This window comes from Schistocerca piceifrons, chromosome 2 (genome assembly GCF_021461385.2).
Source record: "Schistocerca piceifrons isolate TAMUIC-IGC-003096 chromosome 2, iqSchPice1.1, whole genome shotgun sequence".
NCBI classification, from domain to species: Eukaryota; Metazoa; Arthropoda; class Insecta; order Orthoptera; family Acrididae; genus Schistocerca; species Schistocerca piceifrons.
This window is the reverse complement of record NC_060139.1, coordinates 708,432,374-708,455,944: the sequence shown is the minus strand read 5'-3', so window position 1 is coordinate 708,455,944 and position 23,571 is coordinate 708,432,374. Positions and strand designations below refer to the sequence as shown.

General features: G+C 44.2%; 1 protein-coding gene across 2 annotated transcripts in view; it reads left to right on the top strand.

Moving 5' to 3' along the window:
* The first annotated feature begins 11,069 nt into the window (after nt 1-11,069).
* The window catches only part of LOC124777362 (cholinesterase 1-like), a 128,333-nt gene continuing 115,831 nt past the window's right edge, over nt 11,070-23,571 (top strand). Inside the window, exon 1 of one of the 2 annotated variants that reach the window (XM_047252739.1) lies at nt 11,070-11,187. In XM_047252739.1, coding sequence (XP_047108695.1) covers nt 11,080-11,187 — 108 coding nt within the window. In that variant the 5' untranslated portion in view covers nt 11,070-11,079. The remainder of the gene's footprint in view (nt 11,188-23,571) is intronic. The other variant, XM_047252740.1, reaches the window with a different exon arrangement.

The following is a 23,571-nucleotide window of genomic DNA, read 5'->3' as shown; positions in this document are numbered from 1 at the left end:
TACACTGCATAAAAATACTTTCAAAAAAGACTTCCTGACATTTAACTGTATAGTCGATGTTAACAAATTTCTGTTCTTCAGAAACGCTTTCCTTGCCACTGCCAGTCTTTATTTTATCATTTTATACCCTCTCTACTTCGACCACCATCAGTTATTTTGCTCCCCAAATAGCAAAACACATCTACTACTTTAAGTGTCTCATCTCCTAATCTAATTCCCTCAGCATCACCTGATTTAATTCGACTACATTCCATTATCCTCGATTTGCTTTTGTTAATGTTCATCTTATATCCTCCTTTCAAGACACTGTCCATTCCATTCAACTGCTCTTCCGGGTCCTTTGCTGTCTCTGACAGAATTACATTGTCATCGGCGAACCTCAAGGTTTTTAAGATTTTAATTCCTACTCCAAATTTTTCTTTCGTTTGCTTACTGCTTGCTCAATATACAGATTGAATAACATCGGGAATAGACAACAACTCTGTCTCAATCCCTTCCCAGCCACTGCTTCTCTTTCTTGCCCTCGACTCTTATGACTGCCATTTGGTTTCTGTACATATTGTAAATAGCCTTTCGCTCCCTCTATATTACTCCTGCCACCTTCAGAATTTGAAAGAGAGTATTCGAGTCAACATTGTCAAAATCTTTCTCTAAGTCTACAAATGCTAGAAACGTAGGTATGACTTTCCTTAATCTATCTTCTAAGATAAGTCGAAGGTCAATATTGCCTCGCGTGTTCCAACATTTCTACGGAATCCAATCTGATCTTCCCCGATGTCGGCTTCTACCAGTTTTTCCATTCGTCTCTAAACAATTCTCGTTAGTATCTTGCAGCCTTGACTTATTAAACTGATAGTTCGGTAATTTTCACATGTGTCAATACCTGCTTTCTTTGTGATTGTAATTATTATACTCTTCTTGAAGTCTGAGTATATTTCACGTGTCCCGTAAATATTGCTCATCAGATGGTAGAATTAAGTCGTGACTGATTCTCCCAAGGCTGTCAGCAGTTCTAAAGGAATGTTTACTCCCGGGGCCTTGTTTCGACTTCGTCTTTCAGTACTGGGTCAAATTTTTCACGCAGTCATTTCATCCTCAACTGCGTCCTCTTCCATTACCATAACACTTCTCGCAAGTACATCGCCCCTGTGTAGACGCTCTATATACTCCTTCCACCTTTTTGCTTTCCCTTCTTTGCTTAGGTTTCCCATTCATACAGATGTTTATCTTTTCTCCAAAGGTCTCTTTAATTTTCCTGTAGGAAGTGTTTATGTTACTCCAATTGATATATGCCTCTACATCCTTGCATTTGTCCTCTAGCCATCCCTGCTTAGCCATTTTCCACTTCCTGTCGATTTCATTTTTGAGACGTTTGTATTCCTTTTTGCCTGCTTCATTTTCTGCGTTTCTATATTTTCTCCTCCCATCAATGAAATTCAATCTCTCTCCTGTTACCCAAGGGGTTTTACTAGCCCTCGTCTTTTTATCTACTTGATCATCTTCTGCCTTCACTATTTCATCTCTCAAAGCCACTCATTCTTTGTATTTCTTGCCCCCATTATTTTCAATCGTTCCCTAATGCTCTCTCTGAAACTCTCTATAACCTCCGGTTCTTTCAGCTTATCAACTTCCCATATCCTTACATTCCCAAATTTTTGCAGCTTCTTCGGTTTTAATCAACAGTCCATAAATGTCCTACAATTTAAAACATGGTTCCTAAATCTCTGTCTTGAGGCTATGTAACAAAATATATGACAGTGGTGAATGTCCATAGGACTTTATGACAACAGTAATGATTCCATCACCGAAGAAACAAAAACCAAGAAATGCAGTGTGCACAGGACGAAGGCTCATTTGACATGCAGTGAAAATTATGTTAAGAATCACTATGCAGTACTGGAAAAAGAAATGGAAGAGGTTCTGGATGACGAACAATTTGGTTTTAGACGGAATGGAGATACAAGAAAGACGATGGGACTCTTGCGAATTCTGGAAGAGAGGTCTATTGAAATGGGAAGATATCTATTTATGTGTTTTATTGACTTGGAAAGGCTTTTGATAATGGGGAATCGGAATAGGATAAGCATGCAACTATAATGATGGAAATGAGAGTATACTGCAAAACCAGACGACTTATAACCTTAGCACACTTAAAGCAAAAAGCATCAAGGAAAGTGAGAGGAGAGAGTACCAACAGGATATAACTAGAAAAAGGAGTAAAACAAGTCTGTTGTCCGTCTCCCATCCTTTTCAGTCTATACTTAAGATTCATGGAATGAAAATAAATACAAAGAAAACAAAAATAGTGGTTCTGGGAGGAAGTAAAAATGTAAAGATAATGCTGAGTGGAGAACTATTAGAAGATGTTGAAAGCTTTAAATACCTCCGAAGCTGGACAGAAACTAAAACCAGAGTAGCAATTCCGAAAGAGGCATTTATAAGAAATTTTCTGGCAGAATACGGCAGAGATTTAAGGAAAAGGTTAATAAAATCTTTTGTATGGGTTGTCCGCTAGTATGGTGCTGCCACGTGGACACTGATGAAGGAGGCAGAGCAAAACTGAAGGCTTTTGAAGTGTGGTCATGGCGTAAGTTGGATAGAATGAGTTGGATGCATAGAGTGGAAAATGAAGAGGAACAGAGAGGAGTGGAAGAGCAAAGACAATTACTTGTTGTAAGAAAAAGAAGGAAACTAACTGGGATTGGACACACATTAAGAAAGAATGAGGGGCTTACAAAAACAGCCTGAGAGGGGTATGTGGAAGGAAAGAGGAGGCAAGAGAGGAACGGATCTCTGATTATTACGAAGGGAGCAATGGATGGAGGGAGACACAAAGCTCCTGCTGTTTCTCCTGTAACTGATGATGATGATGATGCTGTTGTTTAGAGGATATACGTTTGGATGGACATACACAACATATTACTTTAACCCTTTGACTGCTCTCGACGTGTTAACGCGCTCGCCTTTGTACCTGTCCAGAGCAGTTAAAGTGTTAATATATATGGTATGTACAAATATAGATATTACATAAAGGAAAATGTTGGTAGCAAAAATCTCAAAAAGTTCTTGGCCAATTTGTTTCAATTTTTTACAGCTGCTCTAATAAATGATTGGACGGATATAGGCTACATAGTTTTTAATATAAGGGTACATAAATATGACTGACATACATCAAGAGGAAACAATGTTAGCAAAAATCTTGAAAAGTTCTCGACAAATTTATTTCAAATTTTTACATGATGCTCTAATAAACTTTCAGACATACAGTGTGATTATGATTAAACTTTGAAACCACTGTAGAAATAACACTACCAGTCAGAATGACGTCCAATTGTAATGGAATATTATCGGAGAAGGGGGAAAACGTATGGCAGAAGAAAAATCAGTAGTTATAAAATGTAGCAATAGATGGCGCTGTAAGCATAATAATTTAATAGTGGTCGACTAAAAATGACAAAAGAATCATACAACAATGACTAAGATGTACGTGGTTCGAGGCGCTTCAGCCTGGAACCGCGTGACCGCTGCGGTCGCAGGTTCGAATCCTGCCTCGGGCATGGATGTGTGTGCTGTCCTTAGGTTAGTTAGGTTTAAGTAGTGCTAAGTTCTAGGGGACTGATGACTACAGATGTTAAGTACCATAGTGCTCAGAGCCATTTGAACCAAGATGTACGTTTGGCGTTAAACAAGCTGCACTACTCAGTGTGCCCACGTGCACAGGTGTGGTACTATTAGATGCTTAAGCCCATCCACCACGGCAAGGTCATATCACATCGTATGGGAAAAATGGGTTTTTAATTGTCCTGAGGCCAAAAACCGCGTAAAAAACATCACACATAGGTTTTTAATTGTCCTGAGGCCAAAAACCGCGTAAAAACATCAATCACATCGGTTTTTAATTGTCCAGAGGCCAAAAAACGCATAAATAGCATCAATCCAAATCAAATCGGATTATTAATTTCCGCGTGACTGGCGCAAAACGCGTTCAATATGGTGTCCACCGTTTTGTGCAACACGTTGAAATCGAAAATCAGCATGTTCCACAGGTGATCGAAGTGTCTTCAAAGCTGCTAAGTTTACAATCGGAACACTGAACACAACATCTTTCAGATAGCCCCACAGCCAGAAGTCATACGGATTAAGATCAGGTGATCAGGACGGCCAGGCTGTACGGAAATGGCGGCTGATAACTCCAGCATTTCCGAAAGGGCGCTTAAGCAGCTGCTTCACTGGTTGAGGTGCGCCATCTTGCATGAAAATGATCCCATCCACACATCCACGCTGTTGGAGAGCCGAAATGAAGTGGTTGGGCAAGACATTCACAGCGCTTACTAATGACGGCACCGGTAACAGGACCGGATGCACTTGTCTCTTCGAAAAATATGGCCCTATGACAGACACCTTTTCAGGATGAAGTGGTACTGGTTGGATTGTGTGTGGATTTTCCGTTGCCCATATTCGACAATTCTGTGTGTTGGCATATCCTGTCAGATGGATGTGGACCTCGTTTGTCCACAAAATCTTCCACAGCTCATCATTGTCCACCTCCATGCGAGCAAGTAATTGTAAATCAAAGGTCTCTTTTGTCGGCAGGAAAATAGGAAGCAACCCGTGCATATGGGTAATTTTGAATGGATAGCAAAAAAGGACGTTCCGTAGGATTTTGCGCACCGTATTCACGTGTATGTCCAATGTTCGGGCAATTCTCCGTGCACTACACTTTTGCATACCACCACACGTCTCCTCCTGCATTGCTGTGGCCACTGCTTCCAATGACGAATCAATTCGTTTCGTTTCGTCTCTCTACCACGATGCACACGAAAAGAACTCCAGTTATGTAATTTCTGAATCATTTTCTCCAGACCTACCGCAGTCATCGGGCCAATGCCTTTTTTCAAACCATTCAGTGTCTGGAACTGTTGCACAGTGTGGTGTGCACAGTCATCATTCTTGTAATACAGCTTTCCAAGTAGAGCGCAATCCTGCATTGAGGTAATCATGGCGAACGTCGCAGATGCGAAAGGAACAGAAGCCGTGTGCCGGCCGGAGTGGCCGTGCGGTTCTAGGAGCTACAGTCTGGAACCGAGCGACCGCTACGGTCACATGTTCGAATCCTGCCTCGGGCATGGAAGTATGTGATGTCCTTAGGTTAGGTTTAATTAGTTCTAAGTTCTAGGTCACTGATGACCTCAGAAGTTAAGTCGCATAGTGCTCAGAGCCATTTGAACCAAGAATCCGTGTACCCGGCGTGTTTATAACAACTTCAATGTGTCGTGCACATGACAGGTGTTTTCCTTTACGTATTCTGACACATACAGTGCCATCTATTGATCAATTTTCACACTATTTTTTTCTTCTGCCATAGGTTTTCCCCATTCTCCGATAATACACTCCTGGAAATTGAAATAAGAACACCGTGAATTCATTGTCCCAGGAAGGGGAAACTTTATTGACACATTCCTGGGGTCAGATACATCACATGATCACACTGACAGAACCACAGGCACATAGACACAGGCAACAGAGCATGCACAATGTCGGCACTAGTACAGTGTATATCCACCTTTCGCAGCAATGCAGGCTGCTATTCTCCCATGGAGACGATCGTAGAGATGCTGGATGTAGTCCTGTGGAACGGCTTGCCATGCCATTTCCACCTGGCGCCTCAGTTGGACCAGCGTTCGTGCTGGACGTGCAGACCGCGTGAGACGACGCTTCATCCAGTCCCAAACATGCTCAATGGGGGACACATCCGGAGATCTTGCTGGCCAGGGTAGTTGACCTACACCTTCTAGAGCACGTTGGGTGGCACGGGATACATGCGGACGTGCATTGTCCTGTTGGAACAGCAAGTTCCCTTACCGGTCTAGGAATGGTAGAACGATGGGTTCGATGACGGTTTGGATGTACCGTGCACTATTCAGTGTCCCCTCGACGATCACCAGTGGTGTACGGCCAGTGTAGGAGATCGCTCCCCACACCATGATGCCGGGTGTTGGCCCTGTGTGCCTCGGTCGTATGCAGTCCTGATTGTGGCGCTCACCTGCACGGCGCCAAACACGCATTCGACCATCATTGGCACCAAGGCAGAAGCGACTCTCATCGCTGAAGACGAAACGTCTCCATTCGTCCCTCCATTCACGCCTGTCGCGACACCACTGGAGGCGGGCTGCACGATGTTGGGGCGTGAGCGGAAGACGGCCTAACGGTGTGCGGGACCGTAGCCCAGCTTCATGGAGACGGTTGCGAATGGTCCTCGCCGATACCCCAGGAGCAACAGTGTCCCTAATTTGCTGGGAAGTGGCGGTGCGGTCCCCTACGGCACTGCGTAGGATCCTACGGTCTTGGCGTGCATCCGTGCGTCGCTGCGGTCCGGTCCCAGGTCGACGGGCACGTGCACCTTCCGCCGACCACTGGCGACAACATCGATGTACTGTGGAGACCTCAAGCCCCACGTGTTGAGCAATTCGGCGGTACGTCCACCAGGCCTCCCGCATGCCCACTATACGCCCTCGCTCAAAGTCCGTCAGCTGCACATACGGTTCACGTCCACGCTGTCGCGGCATGCTACCAGTGTTAAAGACTGCGATGGAGCTCCGTATGCCACGGCAAACTGGCTGACACTGACGGCGGCGGTGCACAAATGCTGCGCAGCTAGCGCCATTCGACGGCCAACACCGCGGTTCCTGGTGTGTCCGCTGTGCCGTGCGTGTGATCATTGCTTGTACAGCCCTCTCGCAGTGTCCGGAGCAAGTATGGTGGGTCTGACACACCGGTGTCAATGTGTTCTTTTTTCCATTTCCAGGAGTGTATTCCGTTGCAGTTTGACGTCATTCTGATCCGTGGTGTTATTTCTACAGCGTTTTGAAAGTTTAATTACAAATCACCCTGACTGTTTTACTTCAACTGTGCACGATACTCTACTAATATAGCATATATTACATAAACTATATATATTATATAAACTGTATATATATTGAAATAATAGTGGACAGATTTCCTGTTAAAACCAACTGTGACAAATAAAATGCTGTGCTGTGAAATGATGTTTCGTTCTCTTTCTTTGAATCAGTTTTAACTTACATATCAGGGCATTTAAAACACTAGGCAAAATGTTTCTACCACACATATATTTTGTCTCCTTACAGATAACATTGAACAAAAATTCTGTACACAACAGTGTGCTGTATTGTTCCCTTCGTCGTAGTCAGTTCTAAGAGGAAAGAGGAATGGTGGTTCATTGAACCCTCTGTCAGACACTTTATTGTGAATAGCAGAGTAATCACGTGGATGTAGATGAGGTGTATGTATGGCTTATCGGTTGATAATTAGAATACGCCTAGGGAATTTGAATCTTCCGATCTTCAGATTACACTGATACAATATCTCCCTACTTAGCAATCATATACAACCGCTCGTTCACCGATAGATCTGTACCTACAGATTGGAAAATTGCGCAGGTCGCACCAGTGTTTAAGAAGGGTAGTAGGAGTAATCCATCGATCTACAGACCTATATCATTGACGTCGGTTTGCTGTAGGGTTTTGGAGCATATGTTGTATTTAAACATTATGAATCACCTCGAAGGGAACGATTTATTGAGACGTAATAAGCATGGTTTCAGAAAACATCGTTCTTGTGCAACGCATCTAGCTCTTTATTCGCACGAAGTAATGGCCGCTATCGACAGGGGATCTCAAGTTGATTCCGTATTTCTAGATTTCCGGAAAGCTTTTGACACTGTTCCTCACAAGCGACTTCTAATCAAGCTGCGGGCCTATGGGGTATCGTCTCAGTTGTGCGACTGGATTCGTGATTTCCTGTCAGGAAGGTCGCAGTTCGTAGTAATAGACGGCAAATCATCGAGTAAAATTGAGGTTATATAAGGTGTTACCCAGGGAAGCGTCCTGGGACCTCTGCTGTTCCTGATGTATATAAATGACCTGGGTGACAATCTGAGCAGTTCTCTTAGGTTGTTCGCAGATGATGCTGTAATTTATCGTCTTGTAAGGTCATCCGAACACCGGTATCACTTGCAAAGCGATTTAGAAAAGATTGCTGTATGGTGTGTCAGGTGGCAGTTGACGCTAAATAACTAAAAGTGTGAGGTGATTCACATGAGTTCCAAAAGAAATCCGTTGGAATTCGATTACTCGATAAATAGTACAATTCTCTACACAGAGTACGCGAAAGAACTTGCCCCCCTTCTAACAGCCGTGTACCGCAAGTCTCTAGAGGAACGGAGGGTTCCAAATGATTGGAAAAGAGCACAGGTAGTCCCAGTCGCCAAGAAGGGCCGTCGAGCAGATGCGCAAAACTATAGACCTATATCTCTGACGTCGATCTGTTGTAGAATTTTAGAACATGTTTTTTGCTCGAGTATCATGTCGTTTTTGGAAATCCAGAATCTACTATGTAGGAATCAACATGGATTCCGGAAACAGCGATCGTGTGAGACCCAACTCGCTTTATTTGTTCATGAGACCCAGAAAATATTAGATACAGGCTCCCAGGTAGATGCTATTTTTCTTGACTTCCGGAAGGCGTTCGATACAGTTCCGCACTGTCGCCTGATAAACAAAGTAAGAGCCTACGGAATATCAGACCAGCTGTGTGGCTGGATTGAAGAGTTTTTAGTAAACAGAACACAGCATGTCGTTGTCAATGGAGAGACGTCTACAGACGTTAAAGAAACCTCTGGCGTGCCACAGGGGAGTGTTATGGGACCATTGCTTTTCACAATATATATAAATGACTTAGTAGATAGTGTCGGAAGTTCCATGCGGCTTTTCGCGGATGATGCTGTAGTATACAGAGAAGTTGCAGCATTAGAAAATTGTAGCGAAATGCAGGAAGATCTGCAGCGGATAGGCACTTGGTGCAGGGAGTGGCAACTGTCCCTTAACATAGACAATTGTAATGTATTGCGAATACATAGAAAGAAGGATCCTTTATTGTATGATTATATGATAGTGGAACAAACACTGGTAGCAGTTACTTCTGTAAAATATCTGGGAGTATGCGTGCGGAACGATTTGAAGTGGAATGATCATATAAAATTAATTGTTGGTAAGGCGGGTGCAGGTTAAGATTCATTGGGAGAGTGCTTAGAAAATGTAGTCCATCAACAAAGGAGGTGGCTTACAAAACACTCGTTCGACCTATACTTGAGTATTGCTCATCAGTGTGGGATCCGTACCAGATCGGTTTGACAGAGGAGAGAGAGAAGATCCAAAGAAGAGCGGCGCGTTTCGTCACAGTGTTATTTGGTAACCGTGATAGCGTTACGGAGATGTTTAATAAACTCAAGTGGCAGACTCTGTAAGAGAGGCGCTCTGCGTCGAGGTGTAGCTTGCTCGCCAGCTTTCGAGAGGGTGCGTTTCTGGATGAGGTATCGAATATATTGCTTCCCCCTACTTATACCTCCCGAGGAGATCACGAATGTAAAATTAGAGAGATTAGAGCGCGCACGGAGGCTTTCAGACAGTCGTTCTTCCCGCGAACCATACGCGACTGGAACAGGAAAGGGAGGTAATGACATTGGCACGTAAAGTGCCCTCCGCCACACACCGTTGGGTGGCTTGCGGAGTATAAATGTGGATGTAGATGTTCTCAGGCTGTCAATTCAACTAAGGACCTGGGTGTTAAAATTATGAACAACTTCAGTTGGAAAGATCACATAGATAATATTATGGGGAAGGCGAGCCAAAGGTTGCGTTTCATTGGCAGGACACTTAGAAGATGCAACAAGTCCACTAAAGAGACAGATGACACTACACTCGTTCGTCCTCTAGAATATTGCTGCGCGGTGTGGGATCCTTGCCAGGTGGGATTGACGGAGGACATCGAAAGGATGCAAAAAAGGGCAGCTCGTTTTGTATTATCACGTAATAGGGGAGAGAGTGTGGCAGATATGATACGCGAGTTGGGATGGAAGTCATTGAAGCAAAGACGTTTCTCGTCACGGCGAGATCTATTTACGAAATTTCAGTCACCAACTTTCTCTTCCGAATGCGATAATATGTTGTTGAGCCCAGCCTACATAGGTAGGAATGATCATCAAAATAAAATAAGAGAAATCAGAGCTCGAACAGAAAGGTTTAGGTGTTCATTTTTCCCGCGCGGTGTTCGGGAGTGGAATGGTAGAGAGATAGTATGATTGTGGTTCGATGAACCCTCTGCCAAGCACTTAAATGTGAATTGCAGAGTAATCATGTAGATGTAGATTAAACTTTCACTGAAGCTTCTGTCCTTATAGTTCCAGAAATTGGAGAGGTCTCTCCTGTATCCCTTATATCAACGATCTCAGCCGATTTACTCATTCATTGACCGTGTCTTCATTTACCATTCGAGGTCTCGTTTACAATAACAATAAACAGCGCTTAGGCACAGCGAGAGAGGCGCAGAGGAGGTTGACAGAGAGATAAAGGACATAGAGATAGAGGGGGAGGGGAGGAGGAGATGGAGACAGGTAGGTTTGAGGAGGGGATGAACTGAGATTGGTGGGGAGGAGGAGATCGACAGAGAGAGCGGGAGGAGGAGGAGGAGGAGGAGGAGATAGACAAAGAAACGGGGTGGGGGGCAAGAGGATGTGATGGGCCAAAGGGAGGCGGAGGAGGGGATGAACAGAGACAGGAAGGAGAAGAAGATTAGACGTGTGCTGAGCTCCCAATCGTATTTGGAAAATGTGAAACATCGTCGAATTAGCTAGTAATTAACAATTACTGGTATTTGTGAGAAATCTGCTTTCGATAGTAACAATGAAAATTAGCGGCACTAACCATAAAGTATGTGGAAATCCGCCAGAAGGTCTCCTTAGAAGGTCGATGTGAGACTTGTAGAGCGTAGTCTCAAGCACGAACGACGCCGCCTGAAGATCTTATCAACTCGACGTTATTTTCACTGTGACGGCAGTGGCGGTAACTATTATGTCAGGGTGTTTTCAAGTGTAAGGGGAGAGGGAAGGGAGGGGGAGGGTGACGTCGTCGACTGCGACAAGAGGGGGGACGAGAGGAGGAAGAGTAGATAAAAGAGCCGCGGCGCTGCTGCAGACTTCACAGTACGGCTCTTTCCAGCAGCATGGAGTCCGGGCGTCGACGAACCACTCGAACCCTGATACCGCTGGTGCAACTATTGTTTGCCGCGGCGCTTACTTTCCTGTTTGTAGAAGACGCCGCCGCCAAGACAGTGAGTCATTTCGAGCACTGAATTCGATTACTTAGTTAAGAACTGACGGTGGCAACCTAAGAGAAAACATGTTTCAATTCGCTGAAAAAAAGGGGGGACATACAAAAATAAATAATATTGGTCTGACCGAAACCCAAATTCGGTTCCTCTGAAATATGAACGTAGTGTCCCACTGCAGTGACACAGAGTCCAAATCTGAAGAAATTTCGTCTGACAAGTCGTCAATTACATTTTGTTATCTGAGGTATCAAAGATATTTTGCTTGGTGGTGCTCTTCACATTGGTTGCGGATACAACTGGAGTAGCACAGAAACTGGGTCTAGTTTCACAACAGTGGTTTGAGCGTCATCATACCGCTTACCATAAATTAAGGGGTACTGTTACAATGTAGTTCAAACGTTTCTTGCAAATAGTTATTTTGTATCCTTACGTGATACAGACACAGTTATACTGCTGTGAACATGAATTCTGGATCCCTTTGAGAGTTCATTTCAGCATCGTTAGTAGGAAAGAAATTATGAATAGCTATTAGATTGAGATTAACTTCTATCATGTAGCATAGACAAGATCATGTATCAACTTTCACCATTATCGTGATTTTTTTTTTTTTTGTTTGCAACTGTTCGTTTCGTTTTTAGCGTTGACAAACGCAGAACTTTCTGACTACATCTTTTTCTGCTTTATTTTTCATAGCCGAGATGTTTAAAGACATGGACAAAGAATATTTAAGAAATATAGAAAACACATCAGCTATCCTACACAATTGTACCTATCTTTTTCTAATTGCAGTACTTCAGAACACTTCAGTGTCCAGCTTTTAAAGCAACACCATACGGTACCATAGGAGGATCTTGAAAATAAAGTCTTCTTATAAAATCTGGAGAGAATATATGAGTACCGAAATCTACAACTAGTCATACCAGCATAAGAGAAAGGCAAATATCTCGTTTGAGGAAGATATTGATTCTAAAACAAATTAAATGAGTTGCAGTTGATAACTGATCGAGTCTGCCGTAGCCGCATCAGACAGAGTTGAGATACTAACCGTGTACAAATGAGACTGGTATTTGAGACGAATAGGTAAGCTGTAAGCAACTGAAGAAAGTCATGTAAAATCGCGCAGAAATTAACTCAGCAAATCCGAAGAGTGTTTCTTTGAAACAAAATACACAAGTATTGCCATGTTACTTGCATGTTACTTTGGTGACAATGTGAGAATAGTATAGTAATACGAGTTCCTTATACACATGTGTGTAGGTTCATCCCACTCACTTTCCATCCATAAATGGTATTGTTTATATGTTAATATGCGATACAAAAGAAATCACCCCTCGATATGCAGTTTACATTGATTTTAGGAAAATTAGTGAAGTGTAATTTCGTGGTACGTACGTTGAGACAAATGGTTCAAATGGCTCTGAGCACTATGGGACTCAACTTCTGAGGTCATACGTTGTGACATTCAGGAGTAACTATTATAAAGTGGAAAAAGAAACATAAGGAAAACATTAGAGATGTGGATAAAGATTAGAATACGTAAACTGAGTGTTGAGGAATTTATGTGTACTAGCATGCAGATATGAAGTTACTTGCGCAAAACAGGAATAAACGGTGAAAATGATTTCATAAACCAATCAATCATTTTTTATCAGCAAATCCATCATTCCAGAGTGAGATTTTCACTCTGCAGTGGAGTGTGTGCTGATATGAAATTTCCTGGCACATTAAAACTATGTGCCGGAACGAGACTCGAACTCGGGACCTTTGCTTTTAGCGGGCAAGTCCTCTACCATCCTTTTTTTTATAGCTGGGTTTGGTCGTTGCGGACGTCACATGACATCTGTTAAAGTTCGTCTGTTGATCCTTCCCCTCAGTTTTTTTATTACAGAGGCCAACCGCTCTCTGACCGAACAAAGGCATCTGAGCTACCCAAGCACGACTCACGCCCCGTCCCCACAGACAGAAGTAAAGCTGCGGGGACGGCGCCTTAGTCGTGCTTCGGTAGCTCAGATGGTAGAGCACTTACCCTCGAAAGGCAAAGGTCCCGAGTTCGAGTCTCGGTCCGGCACTTAGTTTCAATCAGCCAGGAAGTTTCGAATCCATCATTTCAGGCGATCAGTTCGTCGACTACACTTTTCGTTGGTGTACCATGGCACTGCGAACTAAGTAAAGCAGGAGTGCAAACTCGTTGGCAGCGGCCTGTCTCGCTGTCCTGGCTACTTTCTCGTGACCAGAGCAATACTCACACGTGTCTCTCTCACTCCATCTGATAAATCAGCAGAAAAAGGCATCTCACAGTAACCTTCACTTCCACGTTCCCAGTTGGTTGACATATAAGTCATGATTATCGGTTTCCTTCATATTTTCGAGATATTTGTCTTCTCCACTTGTTATCGCTAAAACATTTTCTTATCGCTGATGCCGTTAAGTGTTTACCACGCAAGACAAAAGTAAATGACACGTGGATAGATAGCGTAAGTGGTTTCCTTATTTGCATCAACTATGATCACTGACGGGTATACTTTCAAGATGATTCACACCTCCATAGGTGGTATGTAATGCTTAATTCAAAGTAATTAATTAGTTAGTGAGTTAGTTACATGTTCCGTAGATCATATTCACGATAAATTTTATGATGTGTGAAGTATCAAAAAAAGTAACATAGAACTCGTATTCACATTTTAAAAAGTATGAAAAAAACATTTAATATATACAAGTGATCTTTATAATTTTTTCTGTGTAATTAACTAAAGATTTATATTCAAGAATTTCTCTATGCTATAGATTGTTTTAGGAGAAACATCTTTCACCTACATTTGAAAACATTTCTGTAGCGGTCAGACATTTTATTTCCGTGGGTAGACTGTCACAGAGTTTTGTACCTGCATATTTCACTCCTTCCTGTGCAAAATGTAGACTCATTTAAGCATCAGGCAGGTCTTTCTTCCTTCTAGTGTTGTACAGGTGGCTGTTAAATTAATCTTTCGCTGCTTCAGCCATTGCAGACGGAAAGCGTTTTTACCGTACGGCTAGGCAATTTTATTGGACAGATGTTCAGACTATCTTCTGCGGGATTTGCGTTGGTAGTAGTTTAGTGTCCTAATTTACTGTTAGGAGCCGGTACTGGTACGGCGATGTAGCGTTGAAACACAAGCGTCAGTGTGAATTACAGCTGCAGACAGTTTACAGGGATGTGAACAAGATGAGCAGGGCTTTACTCGTCTTACAAAAATACAACAACAGTGTTGTTCCTCTTTGCTAGAACCGAAGCATTAAACGAATACGGATAGGTTCTCTTTTAAAATCGGGGCTGAAGAACGTGATTCGGAAGTTCTAATTAACTGACGATTTGGGAATTGCTCTGGGGAGAGGCTGACGAACAGTTGCGCCACAAATTTTTGAGGAAGTTACTGTAGCCAAGGCTGAGAACGCCCTACGGAGTGCGCGGTCTTTAAGCGTTTCACGGGCTGTGTTACGACAGAACAACATTCGACGGTCCACCGTTCGAAAAGTGCTGCGAACAGTTGTGAAATGGAATCTGTACAAACTTCCAAGCCGTCATGGATGCCGATGGTCGTCACGTTTGTAACATGGAATGAAAACATGGTACTCAATTAACAAATTTTACCCTCTCAAATGGAAACTGAAATATGCGTCTTGCATTGATTTAATCGTTATTTCTCGTCCGCACGACCTGACAAATGTTTCCGTAGTGTTTCGTTGATCGACGATCACTCGTTTTCCCTGGGGGCTCTCTGAAGTTGCGAAACTTTAGTTATAACCGCACTGTACTTGTAAATATTTCTCTTATTTTTAAATCCAGATGAATTCTTAACATCAAATTTCGTAAGTGGATAAATGTACTGTGAGACAGTGTTTAGTATTCCAACTGCTTAAAGATGTGTTTGAAAGATGTACCTGTATGTATCCCACATATAATTCTACTTGATTTCTTTCGAGCGATGTATATTTCTTGTCTAAGTGCGATGTTACCCCACAATACCACAAGACATCAGTTACTAAAATAATGTTACCATACTGACTTCTATATCCCCAGAGTTGGCACTCATGGCAAAAGTTTCCGACCCTAAACGCTTTAGTGGGTCAATATACACGATTTCAGTTTATATTTTCATTGATATGCACACCTAAGAACTTAGGACTTTCTCCATCGTTTATTATTTCTTGTCGGTTTACTAGGTTAATAGTCACATTTGTACAAATTTAGGCTCTAACTTTCGCAAAAAAAAAAGCATTTACTGTTTTCCTTGCTCAAGCTCCTTTACTCAAATCAAATGGTTCAAATGTATCTAAGCACTATGGCACTTAACATCGGAGGTGTTTAGTCCCCTAGACTTAAACCTAACTACATCTACATCTACATGGATACTCTGCAAATCACTTTCAAGTGCCTGGCGGACGGTTCATCTAACCACCTTCACAATTCTCTATTATTCCAGTCTCGTACAGTGCGTGGAAAGAACGAACACCTATATCGTTCTGTACGAACTCTGATTTCCCTTATTTTATCGAGGTGATCATTCCTCCCTACGTAGGTCGGTGTCAACAAAATATTTTTGCATTCGGAGGAGAAGTTTGGTGACTGGAATTTCGTGAGAAGATTCCGTCGGAACGAAAAACGCCTTTCTTTTAATTATTTCCAGCCCAAATCCTGTATCATTTCTGTGGCACACTCTCCCATATTTCGCGATAATACAAAACGTACTGCCTTTCTTTGAACTTTTTCGATTTACTCCGTCACTCCTACCTGGTAAGGATCGCACACCGCGCAGCAGTATTCTATAAGAGGGCGGACAAGCGTAGTGTAGCCAATCTCCTTAGTAGACCTGTTACATTTTCTAAGTGTCCTGCCAATAAAACGCAGTCTTTGGTTAGCCTTCCCCACAACATTTTCTATGTGTTCCTTTCAATTTAAGTTGTTCGTAATTTTAATACCTAGGTATTTAGTTAAATTTGCGGCTTTTAGATTAGACTGATTTATCGTGTAACCGAAGTTTAACGAATTCCTTTTAGCACTCACATGGATGACCTCACACTTTTCTTTATTTAGGGTCAACCTATGAACATCATACACATCCATGCCCGAGGCAGGATTCGAACCTACGACCATACCAGCAGCGCGGTTCCTGACTGGAGCGCCTAGAAACGCTCGGATACAAAGTCCGGCTGCTTTACTAGGCCGGTTTGAAGCCACGTTGCGGAAAACGTATTCGTTTTACTTCTGTCCTTCACGCATATCCATGTCGTCACTTACGAGGGAACCTATATCCGCAAATGTATCGTTTGGATATAAAATAATTGTTGGAGACCAAATCACCTTCAAATCTCCCGCTTCACGGCACATACACAAGCTGGGAAGAGGGCGCTGACGTCACTTCCTGTTCTAATTATATCATCACATACTGTTTTAACCTGACTACAATAACGGATGTGACAAACTGGTAGTTCACAACTGGGGGGTACTTACTGTGGTATTAAACGGACGCACCGCATTTTCGACTCTGAAGAGTACGTTCATTATAACGTAGAAGAGAACCCGACGACGAGTTCTGAAAACGTCCACGATACGGGCTCCCGGTGGGGCACACAGGTCAAAACCGATGTCACTGCGCCAGTGATTTCAATGTTATCCGATTATTTAAAATGCAAACGATACATTTCCAGACAAGGGTTTCTTCTGAAATCTGTAAGTCCCTTCTACAACATCTACAAGCCTTGTAATAGAGACGACCTACAAATGGTCAGAAAGGTGGTGGTGGTGGTTTTTGGGGGAAGGAGACCAGACAGCGACGTCATCGGTCTCATCGGATTAGGGAAGGACGGGGAAGGAAGTCGGCCGTGCCCTTTGAAAGGATCTGCCTGGAGCGATTTAGGGAAATCACGGAAAACCTAAATCAGGATGGCCGGACGCGGGATTGAACCGTCGTCCTCCCGAATGCGAGTCCAGTGTCTAACCACTGCGCCACCTCGCTCGGTGGTCAGAAAGGAAGAACGAATAGGAAGATTAACAATAAGGTACTATCATGCCCCATCCATTCTTTTGTCTGAAGAAGTGACCAATACTGGTATCGCCTCGACTGGTTTTCTCCGTAGGCAGATTCACATTTCAGCGCAATGTATGGTCCTTGTGATCCAGGTCGCTAAGCCAATATCCCAGCTCCCGAAAAACACAGCCGGCCGCGGTGGTCTAGCGGTTATAGGCGCGCAGCCCGGCACCGCGCGACTGCTACGGTCGCAGGTTCGAATCCTGCCTCGAGCATGGATGTGTGTGATGTCCTTAGGTTAGTTAGGTTTAAGTAGTTCTAAGTTCTAGGGGACTGATGACCACAGATGTTAAGTCCCATAGTGCTCAGAGCCATTTTGAACCGAAAAACACAACGCACCTCCGTCTTGATCACCTGAAGTCGTTGTACCCGACTGAACGTAGTTGGCGGCATTAAGCACCCCGGGTACGGATGGCGGCGTTATAGTGTTGTACACACCTGCAAAATATTTAAGAAGTACGGCCCAGATAATTAAGGTGGAATTTACAATGCTTATGCAGCAGAGCAGCATCCCTGACAGTGTGTTAAATAGCAGGATAATTTTTCTACATTTTTATCGTGGTGTCTTGCGACTTTTGTATCGGTGGGGTGACCTTTCTTCGTCTCATTCACAACGCACTACCCTCGACATGTTTGGAACCCGGGTTCGATTCCAGGCCAGATACTCAATTTCACATTGTCATGTACGTATTTACATATCAGTCATTCTCCTTTTGAATGTCGATTACGCTGTTTCAAAAACGTACTTCTAGCTTTTCCAAACAACTCTTGGATCGATACGTCGCGGAGAGTACTTCTTCAGAACTCGAACAATATCACGCTGCCAACCGTTCCTCTGACAGTAAGAGTTTACATCGCCGCATAAACGCCAGGAGAAGAGCCTTGGCTCCATGCAGTCATAGCAGTCCCATCCTTCCAGTCATTTCGTTCCTCTTAAAAGTTTTTACCGCCACGTAACCAGCAAGAAACGACCAGTGGTTCTATGGACTCGGCAAATATTCTTCCGCACACATTGGAGGATGACAAAATCTTCTCAGCGACCGCCGTTGAGATAAACTCTGTATGACGATAAGGTTCTCGTAAAATGAAAACGAGACATCTACATGACAATGTGCGGAAGGCCAGTAAACATGAATTTTTTGTAGAAGTCACGTCTACGACAAACTCTGACGTCATGTTTGCGAGTAAGCGGTTTCAAATCTCGATCGTCCTTCTTCAGCGAATTTGAGGCTGTCCCGTTTTGCAGAATACCTTGTACAGGGGATATGATTCCTATTAAAACAACATGGATATTTCTTTTCCCAGTTTCCTACATGAAGCACGTGGTGCTATAAACCGCAGCGCTTGCACCAGTGAGGATCCAGAATATCACCACGAGATCGCTACGATACAGAAGCTCGTTAACTATAATATTCCTTCACATTACGAGCTGACAGCTTACGATGATTACGAATACGTATTTTAGTACGGCAAGTTACAGATAACCCTCGATTAGTTCAGTATAAATGTTTTTGGGGCTAGCTGCCTCAGAGTTTAATACAACCATGAGATGGCTCAGTTCAACAGCAGATGTGTGCTTGTAGTGTACGCGTCAATCTCGATATAAACATTAAGCATACAAACACTAGTCTCTCATTTTAGTCTGTTTGTCATATCTTCTTAGAGTCTCACTTTGTAACATAATTCGTCCAGCACCGGCTGATATAAGTTACCGCCACTTTCTATCAGTGCATCCATGTTTCTGTAGATAATTCATGTTATTAATCTCGTCGAAGAAAATGTTAGTCAGCCCATTAAAAAAGTGCAAAGGTCGCTTCGAAGTGCTTTTGATGACACAGAACCTGAGCAGAAGAGCACATCATCTTCCACCGGTGACGGACGTCATGACAGTATACCAGTGTGTATGTGGTATACGGAGGGCATCGTCGCAGCAACATGGGTCAACGTGGATGTGTTGTAGAATTGCAGAAAGCATCTGTCGTGTTTAAACATGTCTACAACCACAATGAAAGTGAAGTTACGGGATTTGTTGGCGTATCAACCCGGATAGTACAACACGTGTATAAGCAGTGTTGTATTACTCGTAGTCATGCTGTATGGCTTACGACCTGTGGTCGCAGGAAGGTCCTAACCGACAGGGACCGATGCCGATAGCTATGTCTGAATGCTGGCTTCAAACCCAACAGGAACGGCATCTCTCAGTAAAGGCAGGTATAAGCAACCTTTCTGGGGAGGCCAACCATAGCTCAGAGACATTGTGAATAACATAAAAAACGCTCAATACCCAATAATCGTTCGAATTATCATAAAATTATAACGCTCAAGAAAATCAAGAATGATGAGGTGTTACCTTAAGCCGCATAGCTATCTGAACAGGCTCTATTCGCGACTACCGATTTCACATCAATATAGACGCAACTTCAGGTTTATAATGATTACATTTTTATAATGTAGATGGGCAATTACGAAGCCCAGCGTTCGGGAAGTTATCCACGTTAAGTGTCAAAAAACACCGATGGTAACTCACTGCTCACTTTCATTATGATACCTCTCCATAGTGAACTGAACCTTTGCGTGAATTCGGATTCCGTAACTGACCCGCTACATTTTGAAAATATAACCATTATAAAGCTAAAAATGAAACCGTCAGTTGCCAATAAGTATCTTCATGGAGCTTTGCTGCTTCTGGAAACACCTCGTCATCTGGCCACAAAACACAGGAACAGGACTGTAACTAACTGAAGGTGTGTGGTTGGACTTCGTGATTTTGATTCCTTTCGTATGAGGCTTTTCATATGAGGCGTTTAATTCGCAGAATGTACTGGATGAAAGTCAGGCCAGATGTGGGTCTACGATATTTTGGGTGTGTTAGTCGTACCGTTACTTAGGTGCACTGGTTCGGGTTACAGTGAACATGAGCCAGGGTGTTTATTTCAAAATTCACAGCCTTTCTGTTATATCTTCAAGGTGAATAGGCTGTGAAACTCCGGTCTACCTACATTAAATAGTGGCGTTCACATGCCTGCATGCAGTCGATCAGGATCCCAGCAGTTCGTTAGCTGTAACGGCCCCGACCATCAGTGAATGGCTTCAGCAGTATGCGGCACGCCTGAAGAAACCTGTGGACTCTCATCGTCGCCAAGACTAGGACGTTTTCAAGCACAGAGGCAGTTTACACGTTAATGTATTCGAAACTGTGAACATGGAGAACCATCAGTTGTAGAATGGAATGACGACTGTGAAAATTTGTGCCAGACTGGCACTGGAACCCAAATTACCCGAATTACCCGCTTACCGCGAGCGGGAGCTGTACCGATTGGCTATCCGTGCACGACTCACATCCATATCTCGTCTACATCCTGTACTCGCACAGGTGAGACATTTTACTTGAAAGTCACTTGCCCGGTGTCGATGGATAAATACAACGATGCGGTGTATAATGGAATGACGACAGTGAAAATTGGTGCCAGAACGGGACGCGAACTTGATATCCTATTTGTCGTGAGCGAGCGCTATATCATATTTGCTTTTTCTTTCTTTTTTTTTGATATATTAATTCCGGGACACGATGGGGGATGTCCTACTTATCGTGATCGTCTAACATTTTTTTTTTCTTTTTCTTTCCTTTTTTTTAGTACATTAATTCCGGTTACCAGTAAATGTACCGGTTCTAAGAATGGAAGAGGCGGCGGGGATCAACTCCTCATGGCAGGAACACCACAGCTCTGGGGTGGTTTAAGGAAGACACTACACAGGAAACTGGAGAAAAATTGTCTGCATTTGGGATAGCGGACATCTGCACAATGGCGTTCTTTAAGGAAGTGCCAAAAATGCAAAGATATTTCTCTCGCCATCAACAAACAACTAGTAACTGGGTGTCCACAAATCCAGTTCAGAGAGTTCGCCTCCACTTGCGGAAAATTTCCCGCCTCTGGAAAAATGAGCAGTTGAGTAGGTATCTGATGAGTAGTCGTACGCGTAATTAGGACAAGACACCTCTTGCCGAACCGGCCCCAGACGATGCTCGTCCTTGTCCAAAACATCACAGGCGACACGCAACGGAATGTCACCGTGGTGAATCCCGTGAAGCCCTGACTGGCTGATTTGCTTCCCGTTGACAGTAAGGTACCCAGCAGACTGGACGTCAGTCGACGTGGGGATGCTTCCTCTCAACCACATTCGGTGACCTGTGCTGCTGAAGAAAGCTATGTTTCGCCTTCGTGGGTGGTTCAAATGGCTCTGAGCACTATGGGACTTAACAGCTGTGGTCATCAGTCCCCTAGAACTTAGAACTACTTAAACCTAACTAACCTAAGGACATCACACACATCCATGCCCGAGGCAGGATTCGAACCTGCGACCGTAGCAATCGCACGGTTCCGGACTGCGCACCTAGAACCGCGAGACCACCGCGGCCGACCTGCCTTCGTGGATGTCAAGTACGTTGGCAGTATTGCAATACGGACGTTGCTCAGTTGCAGGAAAAAGTGGTGGAAGTAAAAGAAGGGCGACGTTTAGCTGAATAGGTGGGGAGAGAGAGTGTGGTGAAAGTGCCTCCAGCAATAGATTAGTAAGGCACGAAGGACGACGAATCCACAGCATCATGTGAGTGCCGACGAAAAGGACTATCGCTCTGTCAGACACATGATACACACCTAAACCGCAGCGGGAGAGTGAGTGTCTCGTACTTAATTTGAACAGCAAGCCGTGGGAAACATATGAAAGCAATGCCGCTAGCGTGCGGCGAGACATGGACGGAGGAGCAGGAAGTGTCTGTGCCACGTGGAGGATACGTCACTCCCAACAGCGTTGACGTATTGTGCCCGTTGCAGAAGATAGAGTGTTAGTAAACTGTGATCTAAGAGCCAAGCTCGCAGTTGGAACAGTAGGCGCAGGCAGTTGGGGGCAGTCGTGTATCGCGCGTCACTTGCGAAATCGAGTCCTCTGCATCGGATAGTATTAGCTACACGCAATGGAGCAGTGCAGTCCACAGGAAGCCCCGCACCTATAGACATGGCGCTCGATTTTCAGATGTTAAGACGGCTATCAGAAGCTTCACTGTAGGTGGTAACCCATGCCAGAGACTCCATGTCCTCAGCACCGCCACGAATAATGATGAGCTCGTCCGCATAAGAATTGCAGCTGGATACATGGTCACCAAACAGACATCCCTGAAAAACGGTAATGGGGGTCGCAGAGTAACGGTTCCATAGTGAAAGCATACAACAGTGCACAGAGCTGGCAGCGTTGACCCACCGATCGACGTATAGAGTTGGAAGGAGTGAGACGGCCATTGTAGAGTACATGAGACATAGTTCCAAGAGGGAGACGCATTACGACGTCGACGGTAGTAACAGGCTATCCCATGTTGGAGATCACCCCTTCCAGGTAGTCATGATCGACTAGATTGAACGCCTGGCTGAAGTCAAGAGCTACCAAATGCCCAGGCATACCACCAGTGTGAGCAAGAGCGATTATGTCCCGATAGCCGCAGAGGACAGTACTGATGAGATTGGAACCTCCCAAAGAAGTTTGATCAGGAGAAATCGCGTACTGCGCCGTCCTTTTAAGCCGCGCAGCCAACATCCGGGTAAAGATCTTTGTGTTGCTGTTGAGCAACGTCAAGGGACGGTAATCAAAAATGGTGGCTCTGAGCACTATGCGACTTAACTTCTGAAGTCATCAGTCGCCTAGAACTTAGAACTAATTAAACCTACCTAACCTAAGGACATCACACACATCCATGCCCGAGGCAGGATTCGAACCTGCGACCGTAGCGGTCGCTCGGTTGCAGACTGTAGCGTCTAGAACCACACGACCATTCCGGCCGGCCTCAAAAATGGTTCAAATGGCTCTGAGCACTAGGGGACTTAACTTCTGAGGTCATCAGTCCCCTAAAAATTAGAACTACTTAAACCTAACTAACGTAAGGGCATCACACGCATCCATGCCCGAAGCAGGATTTGAACCTGCGACCTCAGCGGTCGCGCAATTCCAGACTTTGGCGCCTAGAACCGCTCGGCCACGTCGGCCGGCGGACGGTAATCGCCTATCCGTGAGGTTCACCGAGGCTTGGTGGGTGGGAATGAGAAGATCGTCGAGGAAACCCTCTGGGGTCTGCACAAGAGTTGATGTAAGGTCATGACAAATATCCGTCCACACTGGCGCCAGAAAGGTCGAAAAGTCCGGTAAAACTCCAGTGGGAAGCCGTCAGGCGACCTGTTCGAAGAACCCGCCTGGATGGATTCAAGGACTTTGTCCTCCGCGACGTTAGCAAGCAGATCCAGCGTTGCATCCACGGGAACCGCGCCAAAAGAGA